Source organism: Anas acuta, chromosome 2, assembly GCF_963932015.1.
Source record: "Anas acuta chromosome 2, bAnaAcu1.1, whole genome shotgun sequence".
Taxonomy (NCBI): domain Eukaryota; kingdom Metazoa; phylum Chordata; class Aves; order Anseriformes; family Anatidae; genus Anas; species Anas acuta.
The window spans coordinates 28,530,154-28,550,695 of NC_088980.1; the positions used below are offsets into that span (position 1 = coordinate 28,530,154).

Consider the following 20,542-nt stretch of genomic DNA (forward strand, 5'->3'; position numbering starts at 1 on the left):
TTTGTCTTTGAGTGGTTTCTGTGCATTTCTAGAAATTCATTACTGTAATGGGTTCTTAGTACAGACAGAAATGCCTGACTGGGGAGTTGACACAAAATAGTACATACAAATTCATACTTCAACTTTCTCGTGCATATAGTGTGCAATAAGGTGAAGTCCTATTTTAACAGACAGTTGAATTTACTGGAGGATTTTTGTGTGAGAAGTAAGAATCGGTAGTAGGTGTGTACATACACATATTACAAAAGCTCATTTCCACAGGAGTTTTTAAGTTTAAGACTGACAAGTATTGAGCTAATGTAAATAATAATGTAATAGTGCAAATAATGTTGTATGGTGTTGCGACTGGATTTTTGAGGGATGCTTTCAAAGGATGAAAAGCTGATATTTGGTGCTATATAGCCCTGGCAGGAATACTTGAGCTAACAGTCTGGCAAGTCCTGTGGCTCAAAAAAGAAAATAATTCTAAAGAATATAAAATATAAAACTGTCTAGGACTATTATGGATTGTTGGAAAATATTCTATGTTGAAATACTTTCTTTATATCAATAAAGGAAACGTACATTCCTTGGATAAAATATATACTTGAAAATTGCTTAAATACATGTTGAGAGTTCAGGTTTTCATTTGGACTAGTCAGTCTGATATGTAATCTATTTCAGGAATAAGGCTCTGGGTATAGTTCAATGACATCTTAAATGACCCCTGGAGTTTCCAAACTGAGAATGTAACCAGTAAAGAAGCATCTAGGCTGAGGAAGTTATAAAATGTTTTATTCTCTGCTGGAACAAACTAAGGTAGCAACTGCAGGTGGATCTCTCCCTTGCTGCTCTGAGTTCAAGGAAAAAATGTCACATTTTGGTAGCCACAAACCACATTTGTCATGTGTCTTGGTCATTAACGTTCAAGACCTAGTAAGGTTATACGTTAAACAGTGCCTGTAATACTACCTTTAGCAATGCTATTTGTAATCAGAGGTAATCCTGAAACATGGCGTGTGTATATGCAGACTTTTTTGCTTTTGTCTCAAGAGTATCTCACACCATATGGTAGGGCAGTCAGATTAGTTTAGCTGCTTCTTTATGCAGACAAATAAACAACTTCTAACTGATAGTCAGCTGGAGTTTTGCCTCTGAAGGTTTGTGTGTTGATGTCATTTTCTGCCAGGCTTGTTGCTGCAGAGTTCCCACAAGACAATTTTTTTTTCAACTGTCAGCAACAACTTGATCGGCTGGGGTTGATGTCCCAGATGGTCACAAATATACAGATGTCATCAACAAGACGGATAGTGAGCTTCTCCTGCTGATTTCACTTCTCTTTGGAGTTGTGCTTTTGGCACATTGTAATCAACCAGTTTAACATTTATAAAGTGATACGGAATTGAGAAAAGGAGTTCCTACAAAAACATGTCAAATATGGAAAAAATACCAGTCACCGAATTTTGTTGCTCTCATAAATACCAATTTAAAGTATAGGTTGGTATACTTTTGATAGGTCAGCCAAGGTTTTTCTGAATAGCGAGTTTTCATGGTTCCATCAGATTATTATCAGAAAGGATTGTCTGAAAGCCAGCAATCACTCATGTTAATGAGGTAACCTCATCAAGGAATTTGAATATTTCCAAAACCTAGTGAAAGGGTAATGCATTTTGAAATAAAATCAAATGTCTGTTAGTGTCTTTCTTGAGTCAAAATGTTCCAGAGTGAAAACAGTATTTATTAAACCGTGTGGCTTTTAAACTGAAAATAAAATGCAGATGTGTTCCAAAATGTAGAACTCAAAAATGGTTTTGAATTGTTCCCTTATGTTCTTAATTCACGGAACTCTTTATTGTAGGCTCGAATCAATGCCAGACTACAGCAGTACCGTGCCAAGGCAGAGCTGGCTCGTACCACCAGGCCACAGGCCTGGGTACCGAGGGAGAAGCTGCCACGACCGCTTACTAGCAGTGCTTCAGCCATACGCAAGCTTATGCGCAAAGCTGAGTTAATGGGGATAAGCACAGACATTTTTCCAGTGGATACTTCAGATACTAGTTCCAGTGTTGATGGAAGAAGAAAACATAAACAACCAGCTCTCACTGCTGATTTTGTCAATTATTACCTTGGTAAGGATCAAAATTGCATGTTTTTCCCAATGAAAGATAATCATTTTACTGTATTAGTATTGTCCAAGTTCACTGGCTTTTTTCTTGTATTTCTTTTTTACTAGCCAAACGCAAGTTACGTTTTCATTTTAGGTCAGGAATATTACTGCACAATCTCTATTTATACAGAAAACTAGTGAGTTTTCTTTTTAAAGAAGCTTCAGAAAATAAAAAAAATAATTCAAATATACATAGGCGGCTGTATCTTTTCTAAGAAGGGAGTGGAAGCTTAAGGAGCTTTGGTATTTTTTCCCCTCGTATTTTCCCTACTGTGTAGAATGGTGTGTTTTTGACTTTGCGGCTGTCAAGTAGATAGCTAATCAAAGCTCACCATTTAAGTAACTATACTAGGTTGTCGTGTGCAGCAAAAAGTAAACGTTAGGAGTGTTCATTCAACTGAGGCCGTGTAATAAACCTGTAAGTTACAGTTTTGTGTGCTTTTCTGTTATGGTTTTATGCTTTTCATTGCTTTACTTTTTTTTAGTGCTTAAAACTTGAAAATATAGCCAAGCCTAGGAAATAATAAGATTTTCTTTTAAATAGAGAGAAATATGCGCATGATTCAAATCCAGGAGAATATGGCTGAGCAGAGGAATATCAAGGATAAATTAGAAAATGAGCAAGAAAAGCTTCATGTGGAGTATAATAAGGTGAAGAAAAAAAGGATAATAAACCATTGTACTGTTTTAATATTGCTGCTGTTAACTTTGATAGCATTCCACTTTCCAAACAAAATGATTTACAAAGATACATAATTTTCTGTTTTTAAAGAAAATAATAGTTAAAAAATTATTTCTTCTTAAAATGTGGCTATCTGTCCCCCTCCCCATTGTACAAGCAGAGTCATCTTCTAAAAAGTCCTACATTGGCTGGACACTGGTTCTTTGACTGACCCCACAGAGAGCTTGAGTGACAGATTGCAGACAGAGCCCTCTCATGAGTGAACTGAGCCTTAAGGCCCTTTATGTTCTCATTCTACATGTGCATTTCATTTGAAACTCTGAGAAAAGTGTGGTACCCATACCCCCCCACCTCTGTACCCCAACCCAAAAATCCAATTCATGATTGTACGTAAAAAAGCATTTAATGTCTTAATTTAATTTTAATTAAATATTTTTTTCTTTTTTTTTAACCTTTAAATACTTTAAAGGGAACATAGAAATACTTTATATTTTGTGACAGGTGACATGTTGCAATTCTTGCTGAATTCAGTAACCTATCCAACGTAGGTGATTAGTGATAACAAAAAATAGTATTGCTATTCACTCTTAAACTGTCAGGTATGTGCTTTAAATGAGAACATACATAAATGACATAGCAGGTCCTTGTGCCCAAAGAGATTAAAGGCAAAGGAGATTGGGGAGTGGGAGGTTGTAACCGGATCAATAGGTTGTATATGCTGTGCAGTAAGTAACAATTGCTTCCAGAAGAAAAAAAACAACAACTTTGTTTCTGCTTGCATCCTTTACTAAGTTATATCTCTGTGATAATGGGTGAAAGTTTTTTGATATGGCAATATAGATCTTTAATTCATTTATATGTTACTTGCTACAATCTTGCTGCCTAAGTGGCATGAACAACACATGAGACATTGCAGTATTTTAGTTTTGCTTTCTAATTTTCTATGGAACTGTATTTTTAATGCTGAAATGCTTCAGATCATTTTTACAAAATGGGTAGCAGCCCAGGATTTCATCTTAAATTGCTGAATGATTGATTGCACTGATCTCAGCTATATTGACATGAGTTCCATTGTTTTTCAATCGCACAATAAAGTAATGCACCCTTGATAGGTAAGAGGATGAATAAATTTTATTAAATAAACCGTAATATATTTTTTTCTGTTGATTTTTTTTCTTTAACTGCTTAGCTTTGTGAGTCCTTGGAAGAGCTACAAAATATGAATGGAAAACTGCGAAATGAAGGGCAAGGCATTTGGGCTCTGCTGGGTAGAATCATTGGACAGGTTGGTTTTATTTTATTTTTATAGTTATAGGCGAACCTCGTTTTCCAAGAATGGGCTTTTTTATTTCTATCTGCCACTTTTGTGGCCAAATGAATTGATGTGATCAGACCCAGGCTTCACTCTGGGGATAATGTTTCCTGATTGAAATATATAGACTTCTGCAAACCACCTACTGGAAATCTGAAGTTTAATTTTGTTGTAATAGCGATCTTGTTTGCAAAATTCGTTCATTCGCTATAACTGATTGTCTTGTCATTTGTAATGAAGTCGAATGTAAAGCACAAGTTAATCCTACCATTTTTCTCTCCATGTTGTCTTTAGTTACTGCAGGCTTCAAATGGTATGGTAACTTAGAGGTTTATATAAGAGGCACTATGATATATTTTTTTTAACTGGATAGAGCGGAGTATTTTGGTCAAATGAAAATAAGTATCTCAGAGAAGAGAAGATTTGGATTATCTCCTGTTGCCAGTGGTTATCTCTTTGTTCCCATTGAAACACATGGAGAAAAGAGAGAATGAGGATTCTTGCAGTGTTCTTATGTTTTATATCAAAGGTATTAAATGGCAATAGACATTTTAGCTTTCAGAGAGAGATTGAAATGATTTCCTCTTAGAATTTTAAAGAAGATGGAAGAAACTGTTCATCGTGAAAATGCAGTCATACAATTGCATCATAATTTAGTGATGCCTTTTGGTACTGCTGAGTTTGTACTGCTGTTCAGGAAATGAAGCTTACCTTTTTATACAGTAACAGTTTTTCTACGCTATGTTAGTTTTTCTGGTTGTGCTGGTTAGATTTTTGTCAACCTATCTTTTCTACTTGTGAAGGAAAAATTATACACATAGTACATCACATCTCCTAGATCAATATTTTTTTTTTCTCCTTTATAACATGGCTTTGAAAAAAGTATTCACAAATATATTTCCTGGTACAAATACTACCAAAACAACAACAAAAAAATAATAATAAAAAAATTGAATAGAATTCATTTGCACAGCTTGCATGGCTTTTTTTCCAGTTGGTTGAACAGATGCAGGCCCACGGGGCTGCTGAGAAATGACTTTGATAGATGGTAGCTGTCTGGGAAGCTAGTGTACTGCAGATTAGTAGAAATCCAAAGAGAATCTCGTCTGCTTTGTGGAAGGCTTGGTCCAATAAGATAATTTTTCTAATTAACCTATCGAGCACCAATGTAGTAGGGATGTTGGGGGAAAAACAAACTGCCTCAGCATTCTTCTGTCAGTTTTGTGAATTCTGCTTTTCTTATTTCCACCTTCTAGACAAATGTAAATTTGTCCATCCTTCTATTTTAAATCTTGAAAATGATTTGTAAATGCTAGTATTTCAATGTGTTATGTATTTAACTGAGAAATTATAATATTACCCTAATTTCATCTTGTAATATAAATATATGTAGTTGCTTTTGTCTGTAAAATAGCTGGCTAAGCCATTTCCCACTCAATTTGAGTCCTGTCCTCCATACATTGAGATTAGAATGGTATTCTCTAAAAGTCCCAAGACTCATGTGTACTGCATTTGTTCAAATCCAATAGAAATTGAACATACCTGCAATTTTACGTGCTCCTAAGGAAAGAAAACCAAGTAAAAAGGAAGGAGGAACACAAAAGACATCTACGCTCCCAGCTGTACTTTATAGGCAAGTAATGAAGTCTTGGCAAAATAGATAAAATATTTATTAAGTTGCAATTTCAAAAAAGTATTAAGAGAAAATTGTTTGTTTCAATTCTGATTAACAAAATGCTTCAGAGTTGTCATGTTTTACTTCTAAAGGCTAATTTAAGAAATAGTTATTCACATCAGTACACATCACTGAGGTGTTTCTTTTTTTTTCTTTCTTGATAGCAGTGCTTTATAAGAACAAAGGTACCTCTTTACATCTGAAATAGAAGTCTTTTGTCACTTTGATATGAAAAATTTTAACTGGTCGCCTTGTGTTTTTGAATGTAATCATCTGTGTTGATTTTGCAAACAGTGCTGCTGCTGTTTAGTCACAGTGGCTGAGTGCATAAAGCACCCGTCAGATAAGAATATTTACTTTTTGTTCACAGGTTGTCAAATGTGTTTTGAGTTTCCCTACTTCTATTTTTTTCCCCAAGAAAATAAAATGTATTCACTTTGTTATTGCTTCTCCTTTCTGTATGTTATGAATCTACTGACTGGATTTTAACTAAGCATAACAGTGGACCCCATATCAGGGTCCCAGAGCATGACTGTACTCTTGAATCTATTTCTCTTGCCGCCAGCTTAGAAGTGGCAGTCTTTGGCTTATTGATAGGTAAACAGCCAGGCCTCTAGCCACAGCAAATAGGCAGTATCTTGCCCAGCTAGCAGGATAAAAAAAAAAAAAAAAAGGAGATGGATTACATAAACAAAGTTGATTCTAGTGCTCCGAGTGGTGCAAGCTGAAAATACAAGAGTGAGCTGAGGATTTGGCAATTTATACATATGGACAAATAACAGGAGACATACTTTACTAATTCTTTTGTATTTAAATCCAGTCATTTAGCTTCTCCCTTTTTATAATAGGATCAATGAACATCTGATCTTTTTGAAATAACTGAACTAAAATGTTAATTCCAGTAAAATAATAATTAAAAAAAAGTAATTTCTTATGAGTTGATATATTGCCCAGTGTAGTAACAGTGCAGACCTGTTTCAAGGCATTTGCTTTATTGAAATAATTATGATTGCTAAGACTGATAGTAGCAATATCATTTTTCTATTTGTGTTTGAATGGTAAAGGTAATTTTTTTTTTCATTTGTCATGGATATGTTTTCTAAAAGTATCAAAAAGTATTGGTCAGAAATCTTTAAAAATTAGTTTGAAGGTGTCTTTAGCTATATTAAGTGCCTTCTATGTTTTAATGTGTATACATACAAACTCCTTAAAAAGTAATTATGTGCTTATGTGAAATTAGTTGCTACATACTTATATTGAAGCTGGGGCATGTGCTGGGATGTATTGTTTATTTTTTGTAACTTCAAATGTAATTATAATGCTTTTCCACTGCCTACATTAAAAGTTGTGGAATTTGCAAGAAGAACCATGACCAACATCTACTGTTACTGTGTGACACTTGCAAACTACATTATCATCTTGGTTGTCTGGATCCACCTCTTACAAGGATGCCAAGGAAGACTAAGAACAGTTATTGGTAAGAATACAATTTATGTTTTATCTTGTGCTATCTCTGTACTTAAAGTAGGAAATAAGCATGAGTGGACTTGCAAATTCTAAGAATTTTAGACATCGCTGATATTGAAGCGATACTCACTCTGAAGTGAGTTATTTTATTTTCAGTACTGATGCTTGAAGGTGAAAAGTTGTGTAGTAAAGATTTCTCATTAGCCACTTCATACAAATAGATTATAGCTTTAATTCGCTTAGCTTTTGAGTTTATCTGCAATTATTAACAAGGCTGTGTAGTAATGGCAGGAAACCATAGGTTTAATTGTGCTTCTGGAAATGAAAGGCATGGTATTCTGTTTATCTTAGGGTCCAGATATACAACTTTTCTGTCTGGGTCTTTAAGAAAATACTTGTACATAATTAAAAGCATATTTGTTAGTTACTAGATTATTATATTGCAATATAGGAAATCACTCTGGTTTACTTCCGTCTTCTGCAATGGCAAAAGCGTATGTGTAATTGTACTTAACACAACTTAATTCCATGAATTAAAATTCTTTTTCTGGCAGTGGAGTGTAAAAAGCTAAGCGATACAATGGAGAAATGATGCATAGAGGTTCTGATTTCTAAACTGTCATAAAATTAGCGTGTTGCTGTATTCTGTAGATTTCTAAACTGCTCTGAAATGTGCTAGAACTAGTTCCTTAGAAGCAGTTCTTATCTGGCAAGAAGTTAGTATACAGCATCTCCAAGAGTTGTTACCGCCTTGTCTAAAAATACATTAAAAGTGTTTTAATCAAGAAAACTGTGCTTCTATTTTTTTCCATATATCACTTAATTTTTTCCATAAAACATTTACTTAAGTAGTCTTTTTGGATAAATGTGATGATTGATTTTTTTTTTTTTTATTGTAACTTGAGAAAACATGAATTTATCCCAGTAAATTGAGATTTCCTTTAAAAATTGAAAAGATTTTCACCATCACTAATATACTTCTGAATGTGATTTTCCTATTTTCCTTAGGTTATTTAATGTAGTCTGTGATTCTGGACTTCTAATTATTTCAAGGACATTCTTATCCCTTTGGTCAAATTTACCAAGCGGGTTTGTTACGTGGAAGCTTTTTTTTTTCTTAATGTAACCTCTACATTTGCACAGGCTGTTCTTGATTTTTTTTCTGCTTTTTAACCAAGTTGAAAAGGCTCACTAAAGCCATCAGTCCAAAAGATGTAAAACTACAGTTCTCAGTAGGTATTAAAGGCAGAATAGGACAGGTGGTAAATGCTTTTATTTCAAAGTTCTGACATATCTTTGTTGTGAATTTTATGCTTCAGTTATATCTTAGATCACAAACTTAGCTTTTACATCTAATTAGCTAAGGCATATTTTGGAGTCTGAGGTTATAGCAGTCAAATTGATCTGTATTGATTGCATTCTTTTCATCATTTACATGCCTTCATGCATTCTTTTTCAGGATCAGTAGAGAGCATATCTAATGGACCCTTAAATTAAGTTTGAGTTCAGCAGGTTTTTCCCTCCTGCTGTTGTGAATGTATTTCTAATCTTTTGATTAAGCCATGAAGAAAAGTGATTTTTTTTTTTTATACAGGGGGCATGTACTTTTCATATATTTGTATAGGATATAATGGGCACTTAAGCAAAAAGATGAAGTAAGAAAAAGGGTGTTGTGGGAAACTCCTTGAAACATTAGGCAGGTTGAAATATTTAAAGTGGTTAAAAATGTTGTTTCTCGATTTTTGTTTTACATTGCATTATGTTATCATTACATCATACGGCACTTTGTTTGTCATTACATCATCACTGGTAATCATTTGCTCATAATTACTAACTTAAGCATTTACAGGAAGTTTGACAACTAATCAGCTCTCATATGCTTTATTGCTACATATTCATTTAAACTTTGGTTAGTTTAGCATGAGTTTATGCCATATGCTTAGTGTTTCATACTATTTTTGAGGATGCTAAATGATTCAGCTTATGTGTGTGGTGCTATGTGGATTAGCTAATCCTTTTTTCTTTTTGTCCATGCTCATTGTTAAATAGAAATTTACAGTGCAGTTTACAAAAGTGGATTTTGAAACTGTTGAAATAAATCCACTATTAAATGTTGGTAACAAAGTCATTAAAATATTTGTCACATTTAATGCTAACTTATTAAAGAAAGTGCACATTGTAAGTATTAATCAGAGTATTTCTAAACATCAAAAGGAGGTGGTGATGATAGATTTAGCAAAATCATAGTAAGAATTTACCTGGTGAGTAACAGTGCCTCAGAATTTATAAGAAATAGGTTCCAAGTGCTTAACACTAAGAATTTCCTCCTGTTCAGAGGCCTGATAGTTTTCTGCAGGGTAACATCTTGAACATTTTAGAAATGATTTGTTTTTAACATAGTAAGATTAAATACTAGAATATTCATCTAAATCTTGCATTATCGTAAAAGTAAGCCTTGTCATTCTCTCTTAGAGTGTGTGTTTTTATGCTCCCTTCCATTCTAGGTGGAGTGAGAGTATTTTCGTGGTAGAGAATAACCTGAACCAATACAAAGACAATACAGCTGCTAAAAGAGAATACAAAAAAAAAAAAAAAAAAAGAAATCAGATTATGAAATACTGGCATTTTTATTAAGAAAATACTTGTCAACTACCAACAGAGACCAGTACTTCCTATTGAAATCACATCTTTGAAAAACGGTGATAACCTGAGGTAGCATATGAAATGCCAGGGACTGAGATTGACCAAAAAAAAAGGACTAATAATCATGTTAGTCTTGATGTTTTTTTATTGTTGTTCCTGAAGGCCAAATTATTTTGGTGGTACCATTGTGGGGATTTGTTTTGGCCAGAGGACAAAATGAATCCTCTGGAGTCCCTGAACAACAGCCCTATAAACACTCATTCCGTATCTGGCCGTTCATTATACTCCTGAGACCACTTATTCAGTACTGAGCCAGACAGTTTTTTTCATCTGGAGTCATTAGATGATGGTATAAAATTAGTCTCTTAAATATAAGCACATGTGCAATACAATATTGCGTATTTCATATATAAAATTTTGGATTTTTTCACTTGCCCTAATTAAAGGATGTTTGGGTGGTTGCAAAAGGCAAATTTTCAGTAGCGTTATTCCCTGGCAGATATTCTTTGAAGCTCTTTGAAAAATTGTTTTTGGTGCGTACATACTGTCTTTTTATTTCCTCTTTTTTCTCCTCTTCCAGTATACCAGTCAACACATGTTATTCGTTCAAATTTCCAGAGCATAGCTGTCATCTGAAAACTATGGTCCATGTTTCTCAAGTTCAGAGTGGTTTAATTCTTTGCTGAAATTTGATGAGGTGATTTATCACAGTATATGTCTACTAGAGAAACTTTCTCCTAATTAGAAATCTATCTAATAACTGAACAGTTTTCCCTTTCAAAGTGAGGGCAGAACTGTTTTCTTAAAGCATGCTGAGTGCTGTTCCTCAAGCACAGAGAATTGAAATTTACCTTTTTCACATTAAACACTGGGTGCTGAAGATACTAATTTCTTCCAAATCCTCTGTCTGTTGGCCAGTTTTGACTTCTGTATTGTCATCTTATAAGCCACTCTGAAAGTATGTAGCATAGGGCAGTTAAGGCAGTCTAATTGGCAGTCTGATTGTTCTATAATGTGATATTAGAACAAGACCTCACTTTTTCATAATATTTGTAGTAATGTTATCTATTAAATGTTTAAAATACTTTCATATGTTTTGTCTGCTTTTCTGTCTAATATAGCAAAGATTTTTTTTGCTTCACTATTAAAATTAAAACCAGGTTTGTATAAAGCTTACCAGTGTGTTGTTTTTGAGGTCTGTTTGTGAGATCTTCAACTTTGTGACATTTCGATTATAAAGGGATGGTGTTCAATTTTCTTCAGTTTTCTCATCATTTCACAAATTGCTATGTGCCAGACCTGTCATTAGGTAAAGCACATTAGATTCTTTGATGTATATAAAGCTGTAGCACAAAGAAACATCGTAATGTCATTGTTTGCACTAATTCTTTTGGAGAAGTAACAGGGTTCTCTCTCTTCTGGTTTCATTTCTACATCACCTAAATAATAAATTAATAAATCCAAATCGTCCCTCTCCTGTTTGTATTATCAGTGTAGGTCTTTATAAATTCCTAGATTTCCGGGTTCAAATATATTTTTGTGCAACTGTTTTATAAAACTTCATAAGTAGAAAACACTCTTTGGTCTTTGAGTGCCTACCAAAGCAAAGACCCATTTTAGGTTCACACATTTCTTGAAGCTGCCCCTGCTCAAAAATAAATTCACTACTGGTTATTTAGATGATGAAGAAACATTTGCATCATGCAGGTACACAAAAAGTGGTGCTTCAGTGTTAGCCTGGACCATTAATAATTTATGAAAATATAATAATGTGTGCTCCTGTTCATTTGCTGCTCCTGTCTTTTGCTAGTGAGTTCAGAAGATCCATTTACTGTGAGATGGGGAGGTGTTTCTTGTACCACAGGTCTTTATACTAAGTAGTAGGCAGGTGTTAGATTGAAAATGTGATGACAAAAACATGCTGCTGCTTATCTTCTGCAGTTTATTGTTAGTGCTTGATCAAAGGCCTTTTCTATAATTAAAAAGTTTTTAATCATTACTGAGACTTCTTCATGGATCAAATGTTTCCACTAATTTTTAGCAGACACATCATCAGTTATCAGACATGGATTTTTACCTGCTTCTGGTAGTTGTTAGGCGTCTTTTCCACTGATTTTTTTCTTCAGAAAGGGTTCATGTTAGAGAAACAGAGTTTGAGTGTGAGTCTCAGAATGCTTTGTGGTATAAAAAGTAACATTCAGTATCTGAATCATGTAGCACAGAGTTATGATTGTTATGATTGTTACAATAGTACCATGGTAGCATTATCCTTCTTGATGAAGGGTTTTTTTTTTTTTGGTATGACAAATACACAACTAGATAGATGGATAGGTCTGAAGATTTAGGTAATACCATTTCTCATTGAACCAAAGAGGTGTTGCAGTGCTTTCATTTCAATCTGGTTTTTGTTCTTGTCTTTCAAAAGCAGAAGACTTTTTCTTTCTTTAGTTATTTTGAAATAAATGGAAGCAAGAAAGAAGCATTATGATCAACATGAAAGCTCCCTCAACAATGATCATCTAAGTAAAGTCTAGGGTCGTGCTTCTGTTGAGTAGACTTTTCTTGTTGAAAATGTTTCTTTTGGCTGTCAGGTCTATTTTATCATGTTTACTTGATATCCAGTAATGCAAAGAATTTTACCTTTTTCATACTTTGTTTGTTTGTTTTGTTTTTTTAACCTACATCTGAAAAATAGGAAAATGCACAAGAGCATGACTTAATAGCAAGAAATTGGTAATATGTCCAAAACATCATATTCAGTTACGGTCTCCCATTTTCTGCAAGGGGCAAATCTATTTTAACATTTTAATCTGTATCAGGAGTGTGTGTTTGGAGTAAATCCTTTTCACACTTGCTGCTTTTTGGTTCACGTTGTGGATCATGGAGCATGGTAACAGCATTCCTTTCAGATGAGTCCAGAAGATCACATTCAATTATTGATTTCTCCGAGGCTGGATTATGCAAATCCAGAGTAAAAGCAAACCAAAATTTGCGTACAGAAATTGAATCTTCAGCACTGTTTTTCCTATTAAATTACTGGTGCTGCATGGCAATGCTTTCTGATTAAGATGTAGTTGTAGATTGTCTGAACAGATGGAAAAATGACCTGTTGTGATAGGTTTCTCTATTCATTGCCTGTCCTTGAAGAGATGAACTAAAATGAACATGACTTCAGCACTGCCAGAGAAGGAATAGAAGTCCTGTGTCTGCTCTCTCTATATATATTGGAATTAAACAGCAGAATGGGAAAAAGGGTACTTTAAATTCAAGAACCATGTTGAAATAAACCATAATAGGAGCTGAAAGTTAGGAGATTGTTTCCAAGTCAGAGGAGTGTATTTCTGTAATAGGTTTTCTGTGGGTCCCATGGGAGCTAACAACCAAACAACTCTATAGCTGAAGCTTGACTGCTCTATAAAAGGGTTGATAAGATGTGGTTGCCTGTGATAGTAGAGACTATTCCAGTAAATCAAGAGGTTCCTTGTAAATTCATGTTTGTAGCTTTCGTTTTTTTTTTTGTTGTTGTTTTTTAACCTCATCTTCGGTATATTTGTAAGGTTTTATTCTCTGTGTTTACTCCCCTGTCCCCCAATATATTGTGGTTTTGCAGCTTTGTTTTCTGTACATCTTACTATTTTCTGAATTTGATTGCTGTGACAGTTACATGACCTGTTTGCAGAGCAAGCTTGGGCATAGAAATAGAATTTCAGAAACTTGCAGGCAGCATCTTTTTCTCCCGGATGAAATGTTTCTCTTCTTTTCTAACATAAAAATTACAGTAACTTATTTATTTATGTTTAAATGGTGCCCTAGTGAAACTGAAGTACTTTACAGGTCTCCATAGCTTTCTGTAAAACTGCCTGAGTTTATGTAGGAGAAAAATGCATCTTTTTCTTTCACTAGCCCAGAACTAAAGAGTGGGAATCCTAGGTGCAGGGTGGCACATCCAAGAGATGGGGTTCCCAACTCCAAACATTTTTTGTAAGTTCATGCCACTATTTTTTGTCTTACAAAAACTTCAGTTTTATGCAGCACTTTAATTGTAGAATGCTTATTTTTAATTTTTATGTATAGTGCATGTTTTTATCATAATAATAGAAAGGAAGAAACTTTTCGTCCAAGTTGCTCATCACAATATTCTGGGAACACGTTTGCAGCTATTTTTTACATCTGCATAAGCAGATCATAATAAATACTTTGTCTCCTTTCTACTGGAGAAATTAATGATGTGACCAATGCTGCAGTGTTATGAAGGGCAAGGGTCTGTGACACATAAGCAGAAACGCTCCTTGGAGTTTTGACTTGGACTACTTAAAGGCAATGGGACATATGCAACTGAACAAAACTACAAGAAGTAACCTTTAGCTAAGTAAAAAAAAAAAAAAAAATGAGGGAATGCTGTTATCTCTAAAGCTTTCTTCTCCCCTTACATCACTAGAGAGTTTTCTTCTATAAACTTACAGTAATAGAAGGTAATAATACTTAGGTCTGTGAGCTTCTGTTTATTTGTTTAAGTTTGTCTATTTGTGTATGTTTATCCACACAAATGTCTGTAAATATATAACTCAAAAAAGCAGCGTTTTGGAAAAGTTATTCTACCTTATAATTTATTATTGGTTTTATTTTTACTAGCTTTTTCTCAGTATTTTTATTGGACTTACTATTAGCATACCAAGGAGGCCTAGAAATGTTAACAGCACGGTGTGTGTAGAGAACAGAGGTCTGTAGAGAGGAAGAAGAATATTAATTGCATGTTATATTCTTGAATGCTGGCCTACTGTTTGCAAAGCATAAAAGCTGTATAAACTAACTTCCTTGTGGTCTGGCTACTGATGAAGTCTCCATACAGTGTTATCTTCCCTGCAGTCTGCCTCGTAGTACTTCTGCTTTTCTAGATCAGCAAATACCACCAGCACTGCTGTGTGTCCTATTTGCAGTGGGCTCAAGTGCTTTAGAGATAAGAAGCGATTAATCTTTATAACATTACAACACACCAACAATTATCTTACTTTTACATATGGAGAAATTAAAGCAGAAAGGTGTTGACTTAGCCAAGGTCACACTGATAACAGTTACTCAATCTGGAATTGGATCCCCTGTATTTTTGTTGTCAGCCACTGGACTGTCTAGTGGGCTCTGAAAACTGCCATTATCTGCAGGTAGAGCCAGAGGAGATTTGAGACTATACTGCTTGGATGAATTTGGAAAAATTAGAAAAACTGGAAAAGCATGGAAAGCTCTGTGGTTGTGTTTTTTTTGTTTTTGTTTTGTTTTTTTAATAAAGAATAACAACAACAACCAAACAAAAAACACAGCATAAATTTTGTTTCCTATTGGAATAGGCAATATAACCATTAATTCACTTCTTAAAATACCAACAGAAACAAAAGAACTTACGGAATCAGACATCAGAACAAGCCTTTGTTAGAAACAGAATTAAAACATGTTTTCTGTTGTATTTGTGGTTCTCTTCTCTTGACTTGAAGAGGAGTTGGAATTTGGAATAAGGGCAATGTATGTCTGCTCAGCGATGCCTTTTCAAAAATAAAACCATGACTATTAGGTTTTTAAAATCAAATGAGTTAATATTATATTAGCCCTTACTGAAGCTCATAGGAGCAAAAGTGTTTCTGGTGAACATTATATATATAATATAATATATATAATATAATATATATATATAATATTATATATACGTATACATACATATATTTTATATGTAAACATATAAAAATATCGATACATATTTATATGTAAACATATAAAAAAGAAATCAGCTCATACACAAAGCACATGACTGTGCTTTTGGTTAGATCTGGGAGACACACACTCTCTTGTCTCAAGGATGTATTAACTACAAATAACCAAATACATGTATTTTATGTCTCCTTCCAAAGAGAATTTGCAACTTCATTTAGGTAATGGTTAATGTATGTGTCTGTTTTAATGCCAATTAATAGCAGAATATGCATTTTTATTTTTTAGTTAATATTATAAAAAAGAACATTTTAAAAACATGAAAATAGTGATGAATTGGAATTTGTTTGAAAGGATTTATAATTTGCTGAACTGAAAATTTTATGTGAGGAAAAAATGCAGTCTTTATCAGTGGGTATCATTTTTAAGCTTTTATATTTGATGTTTTTAGTTAACATCTGCATTTATGACTTTGCACAAGATGAGTATTTTCTGCAAATGAGAACACAACTTGATGATTTCCCATCTTGTTAATTCTATCACGGACATTGTTAGTAACCTTCCCTTAGAGTCTGTATACTTTGGAAGCTTGATTGCGATTTGTGCTTTTTCAGAAACTCAACAGGCATTTTTTTTCAACTAAATGTTCAATGATTGGTAATATACACCTACAAGTTCTACATCTTTGTCTCAGCTATTTTTTTGTTTCAAAACCATCTCCCTTAGGAAATAGATTTTAAAATTGATTTTCATAACAGACATTTCTTCCAAATCCCTGCTACTAAGGACCGCTCTCATCAGAGTGAATTCAGTAGTGTGTCATTGTAAAGATTAAACTGCAGCAGCAGTTTCAATAATGAATAGATTACAGATCAGTGGACACCATTAAAAAAAAAAAAAAGGGATATGGTAGGATATGAATAGTGAAATAGGAAGCATCTTTCTTGAAGATTAAATCCTACTTTCAAAATCTTGGTTTTCAAAGTTTAAATACTGTCAGCAAAAAAAAAAAAAAACAACCCACAGCAACAGAGAAAGTCTTGCCGTTTTCCTGCATAGTTGTTTAATCATTTCGGAGATTCCTTTAGATACTGTTGTGTTTACTGACTTTAATTGATTTATTTCCAACCCAAACGCTTTTCTTGCTGCTTCAGAAACATTTCTTTTTGTGCTTTTGTGACTGCAGTTTTAAATAGGAAATCTTTCACTTTGCAGGCAGTGCTCAGAGTGTGACCAGGCAGGTAGCAGTGACATGGAAGCTGATATTGCTATGGAAACCTTACCAGATGGGACCAAAAGATCACGGAGACAGATTAAGGAGCCAGTGAAATTTGTTCCTCAGGATGTGCCACCAGAACCGAAGAAAATTCCAATCAGAAACACGGTAAATGATGGTTGAGTTGTTGTTACGCAGTTTGTATTCATAGTGGTTTTGTTTAAAATGAATTAATTTTGGACATTTTGAATCGTTTAGTGTTTTATTACTTGTATTACATATGCAATTTTGCTAAAGTAAATAATAATATGGGATACATAGTTCTGTACTGGAGACCTGTGCAAGCTTTTCCTTTCACCTAGGTCACTAAGTCCTCTGTTAATGGCAGGAAAAAAAAGGAAAGCTCACTTTGTAATTAAACTATTAATTTCCAGCTAGTCTTCACCATAATGGCATGGGGACATTGTTCTGGTACATTCAGATTTAAATATATTGAATTGTCAATTGCAATTGTAAGGTGACAATTTATTTCCTTATGTACAAACAACCTACTGAATGACCGCACATTTTGTGAGTCTTGTTATTTCAGGATATAGGAGTTATTTCAGGATTTCAGATATAACACCCTTCTATTTTACCTCCTAGTTTTACTAGTTGTATGTTTTTTCCAATTTTTCTGGTAGATGGTGGTGTGGGGTTTTTGCCCTCTTCTTTTTTCTTTTTTTTGGGTAGTGGTGGTGTTTTTTTAGAAGAGTTCTTGCTTCTTGTACTATTTATGTATTTATTTATTTATTTTTTAATTGAGAGTAAACTTTTATATTAATCTGTGTTTCATTGTTTTTCTGGTGCAATAATGCTTAAAAACTTTGTTCCCTTACTCACAAAACAAGATTTTTCCTGTGTTCATGTATTTCACCTACAAAATATACATGAATGTATCAATGGACGTTTCAGTACAATTTAGGAAATGAATAATGTTCCCATGACCCTTTGATCATTTGTAGTAATTATATGTAAACTGTGGTTTGTCTTCCAAAATACTACCCAGTATTAGAAAATGCCTAAACCCACTCATGTAAGGGTTAGACATAGTTCATCTCTCATGCAGTTAATTAGATGAGTGAGAACTACATTTTTCCCTGAAGCCTTTTTCAACTTCTTACGCTTGTACTAGCAGATAGACCATACTTGCCTCTTCTGCATATACACTGATGGAATTAAACAGGTATTTTCCTTAAATGTTTAGTTTAAATAAATTTCAATATATTTGCAGTATTTGGGCTGCAGTGCTGATTTATGTCAGCTTCCTTGTCCTGGTTTGTAACTGAAAAGAGCTTTAAGAATGGTTCAAGCCAAAACAATTAGTTTAGCTCAAAACATTAGGAGTGTAATTCAAAATTAAATCTTGTGAATAACTGAGAGCCTATAGGAGAGAAACTCCCTCTTTCCCCTTTTTTTCTCATTGAGGGGAAGCACAGGTTCCTAAAGCTGTCTGGGTAGGTTAAACTGACTGTGGATACGTCATTGTTCATGCAGAAAAGAGACTTACCTGGTGTTACTGTTTAACTCTCTTCATCTCTTTTTTTTTTTTTTTCCTTCTTTCTCTTGCCCCTTTCTACATCTACACCTTTCTACAGCTAGTATAGTAGTAGGGGATAGGGATCCATGATTATGGGAAATAGAACCAAAAGCATTGAAGAAAGGACATAGTAAGAATAAATAGGCGATGTAAGGCATAGTACAGAAATCCATAGGAAGGCAAGGTTCATTTCTTATGCTGCTCCTGTGATACCTGCCAGTTTTCTTTTGTGCTAAATGGAGAGAAGGCTGTCTGGTTGTTCTGAAGCAATCCACTCACTGCTACGCTGTGTTGTGTCATAGCTGCTGCACTGGTGAGCTGGCATCTCCCCTGGTAGAGCACCTATCTACACATACGGTGGTATGTCTCACGTAGAGATTAAATTTACTTTCAGAGGACTGATACGTTGACAAATGCAGCATTACACAGTGGAAGATTTATGGCTACTGGTCTAATAAAGACTTTGTTCTTCTGCTTGAATTCTTAGGATGTCTTTCAAGTTCTCTTCAGGTCTTGGCTTTTCTGCAAAACCAAATTTGCAAGAGAACGTCTGTGGTGTCCTGTTAGCAGGTTATAAAGTTATCTCTGATAACCTCTTTATCTCGGATCATTTAGCTTTCCTATAGCACTGACTATGACTGGTGGTGGTTGTTTTTTTCTCCACTCCCCTCTGTCTTCAGCTTAACTATGGAAGAGGAGGTTCACACCTGTGGCACCATGCTGGTTTCTTTTTCTAAACTAGGCTTTATTACCTTTTGGTTTTCGTACACCTAGGTTGTATAACAAAATGAAAAGTACCAACCTCTGAAGACTTATTAGACACTTTGTAGCTGTGTGGGATTCGCTAACACCTTATTTGTTCTGAGCAAAGGAAAGACTTTTTTTAATTCATTAGCTCTGGGGCTGACTGTGTGTTTGAGGGGAAAAAAAAAAGCGTGACCTTCAGACAACTTCTCATATAAAGTTTAGTTGTATCCAGTTATGGAAAAAACATCTCAGTGGTGCATTTCAACAGTGATGACCAATTTGGTCTGTCCTTTCTACACTCACTGTGCAGATAATTCAAAATAATTTAAAATAAGGAAGAAAAAAATGAATAATTTGAAAACAGTTACTTCAGTGCTCTCCTAACTATGTACTTTGTGCCTGTGAACATGTTTTATTCAATTCAGTTTTGTTTTGCAAGAAATTGGCAAATGCACTTACCTAACAGCGTAATCAGCCTTGCTTACAGTTACAATCAACAAGTGCAATTATAAGACTGTTGAATTGTGTATTTGTTGCTCTTAAGTAAATTTCCATTTGTTTTGCATAGATTTATCTTCAGTTACAGATACAAATGCAACTGAGAATTTTTTTTTCCCGTGTACCTAAGAGAACAGAATGCATTTTACTTGTTTGGATCTCACTGTAGTGGTTCATCGTAGTTAACTCTGTCTTTGTAGACAGAAACTGTGGGTAAGCCTTTAACTTGATAAAGTTGGATTAGGTGTTACTGATGACAACAATAGCTGGTATGTAAGAATTTTACATAATTAATACAAATGGTTAACTAAGCCTGTATGCTATCTGTGCGGAAACACTATGTTAACTTCTACTTTCAGAATTAATAGTTTGCTATTAGTTTGTCTTGCAGCTCATATTTGTTAACATTGATTTCAAACATGATACAAGATACACTTTTTCATGTAATTTTTTTTACCTTATTCATAGTGATTTTTTTCCCTCGTTTCCATCAGACTGTGAAGATACTGTTTTAAAAATATTAATAATTATACCTTTATTTCTCATCCAGTCTAATTATGACTGTGTACTTGAATCCTGCAAAGATATTTTCTCTATTTTTGTAATTCATCAAAGCTCCTGCATTCAGTCATGTTGTGGATTTTCTTTTCCAGCGGTAAATCATTTTTAAGAGAAAAGCAGAAATGTGTTTTTCCACTTTTTTTCTACCTACTAGTTTCATTTTCTTTTGTGTTATTGTAAACATTTTAATAAGCTATCTAGTTTTAACTTCTGTAACTCAAACAACTTCTTTTCCTTCATTTTTTGTCTGTGAACTTAGCAGTTTTTTTTTCAGGGCTTGCTCATTTTAAATCTCTTAATTACCTAGTCTTACATTTGC

The 20,542-nt window shown here is 34.1% G+C and overlaps 1 protein-coding gene across 5 annotated transcripts in view; it reads left to right on the plus strand.

The window, feature by feature from the left end:
• The window catches only part of PHF14 (PHD finger protein 14), a 163,419-nt gene that overhangs the window by 35,405 nt on the left and 107,472 nt on the right, over positions 1-20,542 (plus strand). For all 5 annotated transcript variants that reach the window (XM_068674041.1, XM_068674043.1, XM_068674042.1 and 2 more), the window contains exons 9-14: positions 1,838-2,108; positions 2,691-2,797; positions 4,018-4,113; positions 5,670-5,773; positions 7,161-7,292; positions 16,838-17,006. In XM_068674041.1, the coding sequence (XP_068530142.1) occupies positions 1,838-2,108; positions 2,691-2,797; positions 4,018-4,113; positions 5,670-5,773; positions 7,161-7,292; positions 16,838-17,006 (879 nt within the window). The remainder of the gene's footprint in view (positions 1-1,837; positions 2,109-2,690; positions 2,798-4,017; positions 4,114-5,669; positions 5,774-7,160; positions 7,293-16,837; positions 17,007-20,542) is intronic.